This window comes from Carettochelys insculpta, chromosome 11 (genome assembly GCF_033958435.1).
Source record: "Carettochelys insculpta isolate YL-2023 chromosome 11, ASM3395843v1, whole genome shotgun sequence".
Taxonomy (NCBI): Eukaryota; Metazoa; Chordata; order Testudines; family Carettochelyidae; genus Carettochelys; species Carettochelys insculpta.
This window is the reverse complement of record NC_134147.1, coordinates 8906340-8924144: the sequence shown is the minus strand read 5'-3', so window position 1 is coordinate 8924144 and position 17805 is coordinate 8906340. Positions and strand designations below refer to the sequence as shown.

Here is a 17805-nt window from a genome sequence, read left to right as displayed (position 1 = left end):
TATGGGATGATCACCGATAAAAGAAACCAAAAACAAAAAGCAAAACCCAACCCAGTTATCATCCAGTGTCTGACCTGCTATTTTAATTTAAGATTGTGAAAACTGTGGTGAGAACTTGTCCCAAGCAGTCTGGTTTCTTCAGTTCTCTGGTAATAGGCTGATATTGTTTACCAGGTGTTCTTGATACCACTGACTTGCATATGAACTTTTGCCAAAAGAAACAAAAGACCACCCTTCAGTGGCTTTGTTTTTAATCTGTTGGGGTATACCTACACGTGACACTTCTTCTGGAAGCGGCACAGTGATGAGCTATCCAGAAGATGCTAATAAGGCACGGATGCAAATTTTCTGTACCTCATTAGCATATCGGCACATGGTTCGGAGTCCAGAAGAAGCTCTTCCAGATTCCAAAGTACACGTGCAGACACGCGGCCCACAGGGATCTTCCAGAAGGAAACCCTCCTTCCGGAAGCCCCTCCCAGAAGATCCCCATGGGCCATGCATCTGTATGGGTACTTTGGAGTCAGGAAGAGCCTTGGGGTATGTCTATATTACACAGTTATTCCTGAATAGCTTATTCCAGAGTTATCATTCCAAAATAAGCTATTCCAGAATAATGCATGTGTACTATAGGGAAGCCCCAAAATAAGCAAAACTTATCCCAAAATAGTTTGTCCACACACAATAGAGTCTACTTTGGATTAGAATATTTCTCGGGGCTCTGATCTAAAATAGGCTATGTCTACACATCTGTGTTATTTCAGAATAAGCTATTCTGGACTAAATGTAATTATCTGAATAGCAATTTATCAGTATCCCAGAGTTGTCTGTTAAACCCATGGTTGGTCCCTAGTTTAGTGAGGAAAAGCACCTTATAGAATCACCTAGTTATTTAAAGAAATTCCAGCATACATAACAACTCAAAGGGTTTTACAAACATCTGGGAAGAGGATCCTTTTCATGAACAAGAAGCTAAGAGTCTCATGTAATATAAATTCTAATATTTCTAAAAAAAATGAGAATTTTCTGCCTTCATCAGCATACAACAGATTAATCACACTTCTAAAGTTATGGAGAACTTCTCCAAATCTAACCACATCTTAGGGGGGAAGAGAGCATCAAAAGTCTGATGTGCATAAAGTGCTAATTCAGAAAGAATGAAAAACAGACTCACCTGATAGCAACATAGGGTCCTTGTCAATAGATTTGCGGACTTGGTCTGACTCTCCAGTTAAAGAACTTTCATCAATTTTAAGGTCATTTCCTTGAATGAAAATCCCATCAGCAGGCAGGAGATCACCTATTAGTTAAGATCAAGATAAAAGAAAAACAGAGGGGCTTAGTTAGGTGTGCGTGGTGGAGGGTTGGGGGCGGGGGTTCTATAATGTGGTTAGTCTTACAACTCAGTAACATTTACAATAATCATTTAACTAAGCCAGTAGCTCTCAACCTTTCCAGACTACTATACTCCTTTCAGGAGTCTGATTTGTTTTGTGTACCCCCAAGATTCCCCTCACTTAAAAATTATTTGCTTACTAAATCAGACATGAAAATACAAGTGTCACAACACACTAGTGCTGAATAACATCTGACTTTCTCACTGCTACTGAAGACAGAGAAAATAAATCAGCTGGCATATAAACGATACACTTACCTTTCAGTGTGTACTATATACATAAACAGTCGTGGTCTGTATGAAGTTTTAGTTTGCACTGACTTTGCTAGTGTTTCTCATATAGCCTGTTGCAAATCGAGACAAATCTCTAGATGGGTTGATATACCCTCTGGAAGAACTCTGCAGACCCCTGAGAGGTACATGTACCCCTGGTTGAGAATCACTGAACTAAACAAGTGATGGAAGGCCACACATTACAACAGTTCATGAAGTCCCTCTATTCCTGGTTCTTCCAAAACCTGGAGCTGGAGTATTTGTGGAGGGGAGGGCCAAGATTTTAGCTTGGTACTATCTCAACAAGAAGAAAGTCCAAACATGGCATTTGATGCATGTTCAAATACTGCTGAAGACAAGTTTCACTATTTAGAACGTGAAGTTTCCCACCCCAGAGCCTCCACAGCCGCTAGAAGATCAATGGAAGTTCCCCTCACTGAGCACTGACAGGGCTTATGAGATTTCTCACTAAGTAGCTGTGGTTGACACAGCTGCCAAGTGTTGTGTGACACCCAAGCACCAGACAGACCTGTCTTGAATTCCCACAAGCCAGATGAATTATCTCTTTTCTGGAATGCAGAAATGGTCCTGCAGCTGCTCCTCCTACATGGGGAGCCTCTTTTGCAGTCAGCTAAACAACCACTCACAGCGTCCCCCGCTGACTGGTCCCTATCCTGTATCCAAGTGAGGAGCCAGCAGTTGGCTAGATCTGTATTAGATCTCAGGAGAAATTTTCAGACAAAACGTGGTGTCACTGAAGTCTGTGGACTGTGTGAAATCAGAAAGACTTCCTCTGGAAAACAAACTTCACAAAAGCATGGGCAGAACTGTGTGTGCTGAGAGCTCAGCCCCTTCCCACACTGGCTCCTTGTCAGGCAACCTGGTGAACTGCAGAGGAGCCCAGTTGTCCAGGTTCTGCAGCTCTATGGCAGCCCCTAAGGCAGACTGCACCACAATTCCATTCTCCTCTGCAGGGAATCTCCAAATCGGGGTGTTGCCAGCAGAGAGAAACTGAATCCAGCAATAGTGAAATCCTCTAACCAGAAGCAACATTAGCAAAAGCATCAGGAGACAGCACAGGCGGACAGTAAAGGGCCTCCTACTAGCCTTCGGCTCTCTTGCCTTGCCCTGAGAAAAGCTCTACTACCCAGATACCCACACCAACTCCACAATACACTCTTCCACCTGCGGCAGACACCCTAGCACTGTCCAGGCATTCCTCAGCTTCCATCTGCCCCGGACAACACCCACTGGTCCCCGAAGGTGTGAGGGGAACTGGTGGACACTGCCCAGAGGAACTCCGCCTGGATGCATGAACAGATAGAGGAATAAAAGCAGGCCCCACGATCACATTCTCCCCCTGCAGCCAACTTCCTCCTCCTGGTCTTGTAAATGACCATGTTGGCCATAGTCAGGAGGATGCTAATGAGGTGGTCCTGCAACTTTGTGGGAACATTGACAGGGTGTGCAAGGATCAGTAGGTACAGGGAGAAGTGCAGTCAGAACCTCAACAGGAGGTTCTGGAGGAGCTGGAAGAGAGGCTGTAGACTGGTGCATTCAAGACAGATGTGTCCCAGGGTCTCCCTCACGCCACAAAAGGAACAGGGATAGAGTTGAATGATACCAGTACATGCCTGTGCTCACCACACCATGGAGGATCCTCCAGATGGTGTCCCTGGTGGGCTGTGGGACCGAGGTGGAATGCAGACAGGTCCACCAGGGCTTCCACCCTCTGCCACTGGCAAAAGGTCCCAACAGTCGGTGTCCAGGCAGGACACGGGGTCATTGTTGGTAGGCAGGTTTAGCAATCCATACCCAGAAGCTTGTGGAATTGGTGTGGTAGTTTGGGGTCTACTCCAAAATGTTTTGTCTCTATTTCTGGAGTCAGACACCAGGGTTATGTCTACATTATAGTGATCTGTCGACAGACATTTCTGTCAGAAGATATCTTCCGACAAAACTTCTGCTGACCGATCACGGCCAGACTGTCAAGCAGACTGAAAGAGCGATCCGCTCTGTTGACAAAGAGCACAGCCAGACTGCCTGGCTGTTCTCTCAACAGAACAGCCAACCAGAAGTACAGCAGACAGGGCTGTCTCGTGTCCCAAAAGACCTGTCTGTCAACGGAAAGCCCCCACCCCACCAACATCGACAGAAGGTTCTGCCGCACAGGGGAGTGACAGAATACTGTTGACAGAAGTGCCGTGTTCTCTCAATTTACTGTCGACAGAAATTCTTGGGAATGTGGATGCTTGGAGGTTTTTGTGGCCAAAACACCAGTTTCACCAACGAAACTTTCTAGTGTAAACATAGCTCAGGAGCACAAGTATTCAGGGCAGCTGCTTTTCTGAGGGCTGTACATCCTGAACGACCTGGGAGAAGCTGAGCTCAGGAGCAGACAGCAAGCTTGTGTCCTTCACTCTGAAGCATTTTGCAGTAGTTTGGTAATATTGTTAATCCTCTACCAGGGAAGATGGGGTGTATGGGGAAGATGGGCAGTGTTAAGTGGGAAAACTGGGAGGGAAAAATAGCTTCTGTTTTAACTGAATGCTTTGAAGGTTATTTTAATTTTAGCCGAATGAATCTAGTTAACTTGCTCAACTCATACGATGATTCATCAACTTTTCTTTAAATGTGGAAAGTGTCATTTGTATTTTGTTACTCAGTTTTTGTATTTTCTTTAAATCTATATACTTGAGTGATTGGTTAATCAGTTAGCTGGCTGGCTAGTAGCAATGCACAGCAGAGGGAGAGTCTGCACTGGATTCCAAATGAAGATTCCCACAAGCAAGTGGAGGGAAGATGTTTTAGACTCAGCAAAGTGTGCAGATTTGGTGATCAATGGCACTAACTGAAAGTTAGCTGAACTAAACCTTAGCTTTTGGGAACTCTTAGTTTCTTTTTACTGAGTTCTGTGTGAACTGAAATGTTCAAATTTTACTTTTGTTTTTCTATTTATGTTTGTTGTAACTGTGAAGATATTATCTGTGGGTTATAAAATAGCTGTCCTCTTGTAGGACTGAGCCATTATTTATTTCTTCATCATAAGATTTTCTAGTTATTTAATTTAAATTCATTTCTTCAGTTCCTTTTGGGACTTGACTGTGATGTGGCTGACCCTGTGCAATCCTGGCTGAAAATCCTTAGAGACTGAACTCTGAGTCTCCAGCTACCTTTCAGTGCGACTTGGGGTGTTTGTTCTTTTTCTTTCTTTTTTCTTTTTTTTTTTTTTAAGGTGCTGGAGAAAGTGAATGAATGTGAAGTCCTACCAAAGTTTTCACAGGTGCTCAGCATTTCTGAAAGTCGAGAGTTTTACTTTGATGCCTAACTTGAGCCATTGAAGTGGAAAAACTGTGACCATGCCTCATTTCAGTCCTGCTGTCTTGCTTCTCTTTTCTCATAGGTTCCACTCCAACAAAATTTCGGAAGCACCACCAGAATTAGGCCACAAAACAGCATGCCCCCAGGTCAGCTCTTGCTCCTTTTTTTCTTGTACCCTAACAGCATTCTCCTTTACCTCTGGCAATTTCAACAATGAATAGTTTCTGCTTTTTACATCATTTCTAGAACAGTCAGTCCCAAAATTAACTTTTTGCCAGAGCTGATAAGGACCCAGTAAGCAGTTGTGAAAACGTGCTTGCAGAAACTTACCGTATTTCACCTGTGCAATGTCACCAACTACTATCTCTGCCACTGGGATTTGAATAACTTGTGCACCTCGGACCACAGTAAATTTCTGTTCCTGCTCAATACGACTTTGAAGCCCACGAAATTGCTTCTCCTTGCTCCAGTCATTAAAGGCTGTGACGAGTACAACACAAATAACAGAGAGTAGAATAGCAGCACCTTCAATCCATCCAGCTTCTGACTCATTTTCATCTTCAGTTCCTCCTGACACAGTAGCACAACCTAGAACAAAGACAAAGGCAGCCATAAAAATAAGGGCTGTTTAGCCAAAGCAATTTATATTGATGTTTATTAGGATTCCAACAAAGAATTTAAAAACAACTTAAGATCCAAAGGAAATATTATCCCCTTAAAATAATATCTGAACTACTGGAAGTGGACGAGGAAGAACAGCCAAACTCTGAGTGTATAGTAACAGAGAGGAAGCCGTGCTAGTCTATACACTATCAAAACAAAAAGCACTCAAGTAGCACTTTAATTACTATTTTGCTAGTCTTTAAAGTGCTACTTGACTGCTTTTTGTTCTGAGTGTATAGAAGCAGAAACACAAGGAGAAAAAATGGCAGGGAAACAGGAGGAATTTTGATCAGAATCTTAAGCTCTTTCAATGTTTCTTCATGAACATGTACATCTTCGGTAAACAAAAATTGAATAGATGTGAAAATTTGATCATTTCTGGTTTTCTTTTTGTTTTTTTGTTGCTGCTTTTCTTCAAGCTATGGAGAGGATTTATTCAGAGTATCCACAGGGAATACATCTGACAGCAATAAGGGGACCTGGAAGCAATGAGATGAAATTAAGAAAATTTTATGACAGACTCTGAAAAAGTGAAATCAATATAAAATTTGCACTCTGCACTTGCTTACCTTTTTCTTTCTAAACCATATCCCAGTTATGAAACTAAGAAACCTAGGGGATATGTACTATACTTAAACACTTAGCTTCACCAGGATTTGTTATAAATTAAGTAATGGTAATTTGTTTAAAACATTAAAAATGTGGACACTACTGCATCAAACTTGCATTCTTAAATACATTTATATCATGGCACTGAAACACTGAAATGTTAAAAGTAGTTGCAAAAGACAAGGTTAGAAACAATATATACATTTGGCTTGATAAATTAACTTGAAAGTCCAAGTTCAGAGTTCTTTGTTCATTCAGCGTTAGTAATGGCAGTAACAGGACTGTGCCTTCCAAGATAACTTCATGAAACAATATTTAATACATCTTTGCACTCTTATGTGGACTAATTCACCTGAAAGTAAGACTGTCCCAACTGGCCTCTATGAGAAAAATTAGTTCTATGAATATTTTAATATAGCAGTCAAAATATAATTAGGTTAATTAAAAAAGTTAGATACAAAAAAACTAAATTGTAACACTAAAATGATCTCTCCAGATTAAAAGATATTGTAATTATAACTTCCTTAGAAAAAAACGTTATTTCAACAGAAGAGTGAGCATATCATAAATATTTATAATAAAACAGTTTGCACTCATTTTTGCACATTTTTGTTCTCAGGAAATCCCAAACTACTTTATAATTTTTTGCTAATTAATCCTCCCAAAGCAATGTGAAACTGATTTGAATAATTTTCCCAGACTGTATTCAGGAAAAGGGGCTAATTTCTCTCACACACAATCCTGCTTCTTAAGGGTCAAGTCAAACACGAAAGGGTTCAAAATTCAGGCAGTGTAGTGAAGAAAAGAGATGTACAGATTTGAAAATTATTGGCTCCTAATAAAACTGGAGTAAAGGAGAGGCAACTCATTTCATCTGCAGGAGACCTTGGCAAAGGAGCCTCCTCAAGCCAGTGGTAGAGGAGGGGCAGAAAGTCCTATTTCCCCTCACCAAAACTATTAAATGTATTAGCTGCCTTAAAATGAGCTAGACCTAGAACCAGTTTGTCTGTGCTCCAGTGGCCACGTGTTTGAGTAATTACGGACAATACCTCTCCCAATAGGGACAAATGGATTTATAAAATGTGCACCCCACACAATCTTGTGGTGAATTTACAATTTTAGTAATTTAAATACTAAATAGCTACGTCTACACGGGGATGCTACATCAAAATAGCTTATGTAGCGAAATCGAAATAAGCTATTTTGATGAATAGCGTCTACACATCCTCCAGGGCTGGTGCCGTCAACGTTCAACGTTGACATTGGGCAGCACCACATCGAAGTAGGCACTGCAGGGGAGCGTCTACACATCAAAGCAGCCCACATCAAAATAAGGGTGCCAGGAACAGCTGCAGACAGGGTCACAGGGCGGACTAGCACTTCCGGGGCAACAGCTAGCCGCTCCCTTAAAGGGCCCCTCCCAGACACACTCAGGCTACGTCTACACGTGCACCCAACTTCGAAATAGCTTATTTCGATGTTGCGACATCGAAATAGGCTATTTCGATGAATAACGTCTACACGTCCTCCAGGGCTGGCAACGTCGATGTTCAACTTCGACGTTGCTCAGCCCAACATCGAAATAGGCACAGCGAGGGAACGTCTACACGGCAAAGTAGCACACATCGAAATAAGGGAGACAGGCACAGCTGCAGACAGGGTCACGGGGCGGACTCAACAGCAAGTCGCTCCCTTAAAGGGCCCCTCCCAGACACACTTTCATTAAACAGTGCAAGATACACAGAGCCAACAACTAGTTGCAGACCCTGTATATGCAGCACGGACCCCCAGCTGCAGCAGCAGCAGCCAGAAGCCCTGGGCTAAGGGCTGCTGCCCACGGTGACCACAGAGCCCCGCAAGGGCTGGAGAGAGAGTATCTCTCAACCCCCCAGCTGATGGCCGCCATGGAGGACCCCGCTATTTCGATGTTGCGGGACGCGGATCGTCTACACGTCCCTACTTCGATGTTGAACGTCGAAGTACGGCGCTATTCCCATCCCCTCATGGGGTTAGCGACTTCGACGTCTCGCCGCCTAACGTCGATTTCAACTTCGAAATAGCGCCCAACACGTGTAGACGTGACGGGCGCTATTTCGAAGTTACTGCCGCTACTTCGAAGTAGCGTGCACGTGTAGACGCAGCCTCAGCCTGCACAGCACGTGGTCTGCAGAGCCACAGGCACGCACACCTCGTCGAAGCAGTATGGACCCCCAGCAGCAGCAGCAGCAGCAGCAGCAGCAGCAGCAGAAGCAGCCAGAGGTCCACACACCCGCCCCTGCAGGAGCAGTGCTCGCCCTGCTCGATGCCATGCAGGAGGCAGCTGACCACCTTTTATTCGCGGAAGAGGAGCTGTCCCCAGGGGAGGAGGAAGCAGCCCCAGACCTTGCTGCCCTCCGACCCCCCGCCCCCGCCGCTGGCTATGGAACTACCCCACGAGCACCAACTGGTGGGAGCGGCTGGTTCTCGGCAAGTGGGACAATGACCACTAGCTCCAGAATTTCCGTATGAGCCGGCAGACATTCCTGGAGCTCTGCCATTGGCTCACCACTGCCTTACAGCACCAGGACACCTCCATGCGACATGCCCTCATGGTCAAGAAACGGGTTGGCATCGCTGTCTGGAAGCTGGCCACTCCAGACAGCTACCAATCCGTAGGGCAGCAGTTTGGTGTGGGCAAGGCCACCGTCAGGGCTGTCCTCATGGAGGTAAGAGGACCCGGGGGGAGGGAGCCCTGGGAGGGGGGAGCCCTGGGGGAGCCCTGGGATGGGGGAGCCCTGGGAGTGGGGAGCCCTGGGGGAGACCTGGGAGAGCCCTGGGAGGGGGGAGCCCTGGGATGGAGGGCCAGACACACCCTGCACACCCCTCACTGGTGCTCTCTCATGTCCTTCCCCTGCAGGTCGTCCGCGCAATCAACACCCTGCTCCTCCACAGGCTCGTGTGGCTTGGGGACCCAGATGATGCCATCATGGGGTTTGCCAGCCTGGGCTTCCCAAATTGCTTTGGGGCTCTGGATGGGACCCATATCCCCATCCGTGCCCCGGAGCACAGTGGAGGACGCTTCCTCAACAGGAAGGGCTACCATTCGGTGGTCCTCCAGGCCTTGGTGGACAGCCGGGGCCGCTTCCTGGACATTTATGTTGGCTGTCCTGGCAGCACCCATGACGCCCAGGTATTCAGAAATTCAGGCCTGTACCGCAAGCTGGAAGTGGGGACCTACCTCCCCCAGCGGGAGATCCCTGTGGGGGACACCACCATGCCCCTCTGCGTCGTCACAGACGCGGCATACCCCTTCCGGCCCTGGCTCATGCACCCTTACACGGGGCCATCTCACAGCCAGCCAGTAGCGGTTCAACACACTGTTGAACCATGCGCGCCAGGTGGTCGAGCGCACTTTTGGCTGCCTCAAAGGGCGCTGGAGGTGTCTCCTCACCCCCCCTGGATGCAGGCCCCACCAACATCCCCCAGGTTGTGGACGCATGCAGCGCACTCCACAACCTGGTCGAGAGCAAGGGGGAGGCATTCTTCCAGGGTTGGGCTGTGGAGGCTGGCAGGGCCGACATGCAACCACCCGCTGCCCCCAGTCACCAGGTGGCCCCCAAGGGGATCCGGGTCCGGGAGGCCCTGCGGGCCCATTTCAACCAGGCCACGGGGTGAACTCCGGCAGGCCACCCACTGCACCCCTCCATCCTCCACAACACTCCCTGCCCCCATGCCCACACCACAGAGCACCCAAGAGCACACACACCCGCTTTTCCTGCAAATAAATGGACCTGTTTTTTGAAACAAAAACAGTGAAATCTCTTATTAATACAATATATATATATAGAACAAAAGGGGGGGACTATTTACTTGGGGGCGCAGGTACTATAACACAACAGGGGTCCAACACAAACTATATACAAATAATGGGGGATATGTACAAAGGGGGAGGGGGGGCTACGTCCTCGGTCCCGCACCCCTACTGTCTGGTGCCCGGGGTTGGAGGGCGCAACCCTCGCCTCGGCTGGAGCCCTGGCTGAGGCTGGGTGGGGGCCAGGCGAACCGGCAGATATGGCCGGTGGGTGTCTGCAGGCCCCAGGTCCCCTTCGGCGGCAGGCCCCAGGGTGGCGGACGGTGGTGGAACAGTGGTCAGAGTGGCGGTCGGAGTGGTGGGTGGAGCGGCGGGCAGAGCGGTGGGTAGCACGGCATGGGGGGCCAGGTATTCCGCTACGTGCTTGAATGTGCGCATGAAGGCCCCCATGCCTACTGGCGCCAGACCAGCGCTCGCTCCTGCAGCTCCAGCCGCCGCTCCTCCATCCGCAGGCGCCGCTCCGACACCTCCAGCTGACGCCGGAGGGTCGTGAGCAGCTAGGGGTCCGTGGCCGTCCTTTGGTGGTGACAGCACCGTCGGCCCCATCCTGGGGCTGGTCAGTGCTCCGCCGAGGGGCTGGCCTGCTGCGATGGCCTCGGTGGGCTCTCCGGGACCACGGACACCTCGCCGGCGCTCTCTGGGCCCTCCGATGGTGCAGCTGTGGAACACAGGGGGGAAGAAGAGTGGAGACAGCCATTAGTGTGGGCCCCAACTCGTGGCCCTTGTCCCCCCACCCCTCTGCTGCTGGTTCCCCATCCCTGTCCCTGGGAGATGCTGCTGCTGCTGATGGGTGTCCCACCCCCGCCCGGTGGACCCTAGGTTCCGCTCCCCCCATCCCCAGGGATGGGGCATGGTGCTGTCCTGCTGGGGGGCAGGGGCTGATGCACTCTTCTGAGGGACATGCCACTGCTGTCCTTGGGGCCATGGTCATCTGGGCATGTGGAGGGCCCTGGTCATGTCTGTTGTCCCCGCCCCTTAACCCCGGGGGTGTGCACCAGGGGGGTACATACCTGACGGTCCGCTCCCATGGTCGGGGGACACCCTCTGGGTGGACACCCTGCTGGAGCTCCAGGATGGGATGGCGATCCGCAGCCCCCCGTTGCTGGAGGAGGATTCCCCCTCCTCCTCCTCCGGCATCACGGGGTGGCCTCCTGGGGGGGCCCCTGGGGTGCAGGGCTTGCCTTCGGGGTGGACTCCTTCTCTGGGGCCTGCTGGGGCTCGTTGGCCAAGGTGTCAACAGTGGCCGGAGGGGAGGAGGTGTACCGGGGGCCCAGGATGGCCCTGAGCTCCCTGTAAAAGGGGCAAGTGGCGGGGGCGGCCCCAGATTGGCTGGCCGCATCCCAGGCCTGAGCGTAACCCTGCTGCAGCTCCTTAACCTTACTCCTGACGTGGTCAGGAGTGTGGGCAGGGTGACCCTGGGCAGCCAGGCCCTCGGCCAGCCGAGCGAATGCACCCACGTTCCGCCTCTTGCTCCCCATTACCTGGAGCACCTCCTCCTCTCCCCAGAGCCCCATAAGGTCCCGGATCTTGGCCTCTGTCCAGGAGGGGCCCCGCTGCCTCTTCCCAGGCTGGCTGGCTGGCTGGGAGCCCTGGCTCCTCTTGGGGGGGTGCCCTGGGGGCGCTTGGGGGGCTGGCAGGCGGCCATTGCAGCGGTGGGGGGTTTCTGTGGCTGCAGAGGGGCGTGCAGGCTGGCCGCGTGGCTGGGCTGCCGCCTGCATGCACTCTCAGCTTCCTGCACAGGAACACAGGGAGTGGGAAGCTTTAAGGGGCCGCTGTACGCGGCAACCATAGAGCTCAGGGGCTGGAGAGAGCATCTCTCAACCCCTCAGCTGATGGCCACCATGGCGGACCCTGCTCTTTCGATGTTGCGGGATGTGGATCGGCTACACGTGCCCTACTTCGACGTTCAACATCAAAGTAGGGCACTATTCCCAACTCCTGATGGGGATAGCGACTTTGACGTCTCGCTGCCTTACGTCGATTTCAACTTCGAAATAGCGCTCGCCACATATAGACGTGGCGGGCGCTATTTCGAAGTTGGCGCGGCTACTTTGAAGTAGCTGGCACGTGTAGACGCAGCTAATGTCAGGTCATCATATGGCTAAAATTACCATAGAAACCCTGACTTTTTTAAACCAACTAAGGAACTGTGCCTACATAAAAATGGTAACAGTTGACAAAAGTTAGTGGGCGACCCACCCAACCACCAAAAAAAAAAAAATGAAGTTTATGACAGATGAACACAGAAGAAGTCTGACTAAATAGAAACCTTACAAATACATCCTAAAGGTCAAATTCTGAACCTGTCTGATGAACAGTAAAGCAAATCATAAAACTGAGAGCCTTCTTTTGAGAATGCCCAAAACTCATGTTAGCAAATGCATTAGGTTCCCATTCTCGATACTGAGCTAGTATTTGAGAGCTGCTTTTTTGAAACAGCCAGGAGAAGTCAGATGAAAATTCATCCCTTGAACTAGATATAGAACCATATTGGTGACATAGTGAACAAAACAGAACACAAATGAAATCTGCCCCACATGTAGAATATTACTATGTAAATGGACTACTAGACTTTGCTTTAGCTGATATTAAAACATTTACAGAGCTACAATGTTTTAGCTGGCTCTTACAATCTATCCATTTCATCTTTAGCTTGTAGGAAAAGAATTTTCTCCCATCTCAATGTCATTTCATCATGGCCATGCAGAAGATGAAAGTCATCCATTATCCAGGTTTGCTGAGGACACGATGAATTGTTAAGTATCATGAACATTTGTTCATATTACATTACCTCAATATCTCCCAAACTGGTCTCACATACAGATTGAAAAAGAGGTGTGTGAGAGTAAATCACTGAAGAAACAGTACAAAGGAAACCTTGTGAGGACACTTAACCAAAATTACCCCTTGGGATCTATCTCAGATGGCTCGAAAGAACTAAAATGTATCATAATCAAACAACCCATGCCCATCAGTAAAGGAAGACCACAGATCAATGAGGTTAGAGCACTGTTTCTGTATCATGCCTCACAGGGAAACAAAAGAAAAGGAACAAGGTGAGAGAATGAGAGTTCTCCAAGATGACAACAGAACTCTTTTACCTGTTTTTGATCTGAATGAGGTCATGATCTGACTAACTAAGATAACTGCCAGATGTAACACCTTCCAAAATCATTCATCCTAACTCAAATTCAGATCCAAAGAAAGCCCACCCACCTGTTCTTCATGAGAAATCACAGAGAATCAAATGGCTGTGAAAGTGGCCATGGGCTTCCAAGTTAATACACAGGTTGAAACTCTCTGGTCTGGCACTCTTTGGACCTGACTGGTCTTGAACCATGGAATGTGCTGGACCAGTTGAGGTCAATATTGCTCCACCTTCTCCCAGTCACTCCTTCCAGGGGTGCTGGGAGTCCCCTCTGCTGTCCAAGGCTCCTCTCCACTGACTAGCTGGGAAGACTCTCCCCTGCTGTCTCTGTGGTGTTAAGGCTCTGCTCCCAGGCAAAGTCTCTTCCCTGATCCCACAACACTATTGGCCTCAGCCCACTGCTTTTCCCAGTGAGTGCTCCACCTAGGGACCACAAACTGGGTCACCGATGATGACAGACAAGGGGTGCTGCCAGACTGGGAAAGTCCAGATTAGAGAGGTTCAACCTGCCTTAGAATCATAGAGATTCTATACATTGCAAAGGGAACAGGCAATTCCACATACATCCATTGGAATTTTATTTTTACTCTTATTGTTTCTATAGCAGGCCAACTCTACCTTGAATAATTCAGGACTGTGAGCAACAAGCACTTATAATTTACCTCCATGCATTTCCTGCTGGACTGAGCGCTCTCTTTGTGTAATACCTATAGTCATCAGTTGTCAACATGAACATGGCTACAGAAGTAAAGGGCTTGAAGCTCAGTTACATGTATGCTATATTCTTCGTCCTATGTAGGACCTTTGTATTCTTTTCTTTCAAGAGCATAATACAATAAATCAGTTCTCAAACTTCATTGCACCACGGTGCCCTTCTGCCAACAAAAATATACTACATGATCCAGGAAAAGGAGGGGGGACTGAATTCTGAGTCTATGCCAAGCCCTGCCCCTTATGCTAGGGGGCCCAAGGACTTCAGCTGCAGGAAGGGAGCCTATAATGTGAGTCCCTTCACCCAGGGCTGAAGCCGTTTGTCTTCAGCTTTGGGCTCAGGCTTCAACTCCAGGTGGTGGAGATTGTGTTTCAGCTGTGGGCCAAAGGAAGTCTAACGTCAGCCCTGGCAATTTCAGGGACTCCCTTTTAGATGCCCACCCACAGTTTGGGAACCACTACAATAAATGATCGTTAGATGAATAAAATAGCCTCTCGCTACAACAGAATGCTTTGTTGCTACTATTATTCCAAATGACTAACAGATGTAATCATTGCTTTTGATATAAGTTGGTGAAGCAGAGTGACAGTTACTTGGTGTATTGTATCCTATTATTAACTGACTATGTACTGACTGGCTTAAAGAACATTATTGAGATTTACTTTAGCCAAACATTTTATCTATAAAAGTAGGTTAGAGAAACTTCAGCTTCCTGGCAAACACACAAAGATCCAAAGATGCAGATATTTAAGCACTGGAGTTTACTTTTGTAGAGTAACATAGTAACGCAAAATATGAACCATACCAAACCTACTATTAGATCGGATTGCAAAAATTAATAAATAAATTAAAATTAGGAAGCTACTTAAATGGAAATTGAAAGAAATGGTCATAAGAGTGAAATGCCTCCAAGTCGCATCAAGCCTTATAAAAACAACAACAGAGGCACAAACTAGAAGTATAGACCAAATAAAAAAAATTGTAAGAGTGCCAAACATATCCCAATGGTTACAAAAATAAAGTAAAAGATACAAAAATACATCCATCATAAATTAGAAGTCAAATCCTATTCAGCAAAAATCTAAAGGAATCTCCTGGGAAGTCAAATAAAAGTGCAAGCCGAAAAAAAAAATGAAGAGAACTAGCAACAGACACAAAAACACACAGCAAAAACATTATATGTGTATCAGAAGCAGTCAGCCTACCAAATGTAATCGAAGAGCTTAAAGAGTGCTCAAGGAAGTTAAGACCATTGTGGAGAAGTTAAATGAATCCTTTGCATCCATCTTTGCTGGTTAGCCCTCAGTTGGAGTATTCTGTCCAGTTCTGGTCACTGCAGTCCAAGAAAGATGTAGAGAAATTGGAAAAGGTCCAGAAAAGAGCAACAAGAATGATCAAAGGTCTAGAGAACATTACCTATGAAGAAAGACTGAAAGAATTGGGCTTGTTTAGCTTGGAAAAAAGAAGATTAAGGGAGTACATGATAGCAGTTTTCAGGTAACTAAAAGGGTATCATGCGGAGGAGGGAGAAAACTTGTTTTTCTTGGCCTCTGAGGATAGAACAAGATGCAATGGGCTTAAACTGCAGCAAGGGAGGTTTAGGTTGGACATTAGGAAAAAGTTCCTAACTGTCAGGGTGGTCAAACACTGGAATAAATTGCCAAGGGAGGTTGTGCAATCTCCATCTCTGGAGATATTTAAGAACAAGTTAGATAAACTCTATCTAATATAGAGTTCACAATTCTAAGGAAGGGTAGAAGGGAAAACTGCAAAACAGAGATAATGGATTTCAGGAGGGAAAATTTTGGTAAACTCAGAGAGCTGGTAGGTAAGGTCCCATGGGAAGCAAAACTGAGGGGAAAAACAGCTGAGGAGAGTTGGCAGTTTTTCAAAGGGACATTATTAAGGGCCCAAAAGCAAGACATCCCACTGCGTAGGAAAAATAGAAAATGTGGCAAAAGACCACCTCAGATTAACCAGGAGATCTTGCATGGTCTCAAAATAAAAAAGGAATCATATAAAAAAATGGAAACAAGGACAAATTACAAAGGATGAATATAGGCAAAAAACACAAGAATGCAGGAGCAAGATTAGAAAGGATAAGACACAAAATGAGCTCAAAATAGCTACAGGCATAAAGAGAAACAAGAAGGCTTTTTATAAGTACATTAGAAACAAGAGGAAGACCAGGGACAGGGTGGGGCCATTTGTTCAGTGAGGAGGGAGAAACAGTAACAGGGAACTTGGAAATGGCAGAGATGCTTAATGACTCCTTTGTTTCGGTCTTCACTGAGAAATCTGATGAAGGAATGCCCAACATACTGAATGCTAATGGGAAAGGGGTAGGGTTAGAAGTTGAAATTTAAAAAAAGAACAGGTTAAAAATCACTTAGAAAAATGAGATGCCTGCAAGTCACCAGGGCGTGATGAAATGCATCCTAGAATACTCAAGCACCTGATAGAGGAGGTATCTGAGCCTTTATCTATCATCTTTGGAAAATCATGGGAGATAGGAGAGATTCCAGAAGACTGGAAAAGGGCAAAGATAGTGCCTGTCTATAAAAAGGAGAATGAGAATAACCCAGGGAACTACAGGTCAGTCAGCTTAACTTCTGTGCCAGGAAAGATAAAGGAGCAGGTAATTAAAGAAATCATCTGCAAGCACTTGAAAGGTGGTAAGGTAATAGGGAACAGCCAGCAGGGATTTGTAAAGAACAAATCATGTCAAACCAGTCTGATAGCTGTCTTTGATAAGATAACAAGCCTTGTGGATAGGGGAGATGCGATATACCTAGACTTTAGTAAAGCATTTGATATGGTCTCGCATGATATTCTTATAAAAAACTAGGCAAATACAATTTAGATGAAGCTACTATAAGGTGGGTGCATAACTGGCTGGATAACCATACCCAGAGAGTAGTTCTTAATGGTTCTCAATCCTGCTGGAAAAGTATAACAAGTGGGATTCTGCAGGGGTCTGTTTTAGGACTGGTTCTGTTCAATATCTTCATCAATGTTTTAGATATTGGCAAAGAAAGTACGCTTATTGTTTGCCAATGATACCAAGCTGGGAGGGGTTGCAACTGCTTTGGAGGATAGGGTCATAATTCAAAATGACCTGGATAAATTGGAGAAATGGTCTGAGGTAAACAGGATGAAGTTTAATAAGGGAAATGTGCAAAGTGCTCCATTTGGGAAGGAACAATCAATTTCACATATACAGAATGGGGACAGACTGTCTAGGAATGACTACAGCAGAAAGGGATCTAGGGGTTATGGTGGACCACAAGCTAAATATGAGTCAACAGTGCAATGCTGTTGCAGAAAAAGCAAACATGATTCTGGGATGCATTAACAGGTGTGTTGTGAGCAAGACACGAGAAGACATTCTTCTGCTCTACTCTGCGCTGGTTCGGCCTCAGTTGGAGTATTGTGTCCAGTTCTGGGCACCGCAGTTCAAGAAAGATGTGGAGAAATTAGAGAGGGTCCAGAAAAGAGCAACAAGAATGATTAAAGGTCTAGAGAATGTGATCTATGAAGAAAGGCTGAAAGAACTGGGCTTGTTTGGTTTAGAAAAGGGAAGATTGAGTGGCGGCATGATAACGGTTTTCAGGCATCTAAAAGAGTGTCATAAGGAGGCAGGAGAAAACTTGTTCTTTTTGGCCTCTGAGGATAGAACAAGAGGCAATGGACTTAAACTGCAGCAAGGGAGGGTTAGGTTGGACATTGGGAAAAAGTTCCTAACTGTCAGGGTGGTCAAACAGTGGAATGAATTGCCAAGGGAGGTTGTGGAATATCCATTGCTGGAGATACTTAAGAACGTGTTGGATAGA

The 17805-nt window shown here is 46.7% G+C and overlaps 1 protein-coding gene across 10 annotated transcripts in view; it reads right to left on the bottom strand.

Moving 5' to 3' along the window:
• The window catches only part of ATP2B2 (ATPase plasma membrane Ca2+ transporting 2), a 340287-nt gene that overhangs the window by 187789 nt on the left and 134693 nt on the right, over positions 1–17805 (bottom strand). For all 10 annotated transcript variants that reach the window (XM_075006185.1, XM_075006187.1, XM_075006186.1 and 7 more), the window contains exons 3-4: positions 5321–5578; positions 1175–1300 (exon numbers count right to left, since the gene is read on the bottom strand). In XM_075006185.1, coding sequence (XP_074862286.1) covers positions 1175–1300; positions 5321–5578 — 384 coding nt within the window. The remainder of the gene's footprint in view (positions 1–1174; positions 1301–5320; positions 5579–17805) is intronic.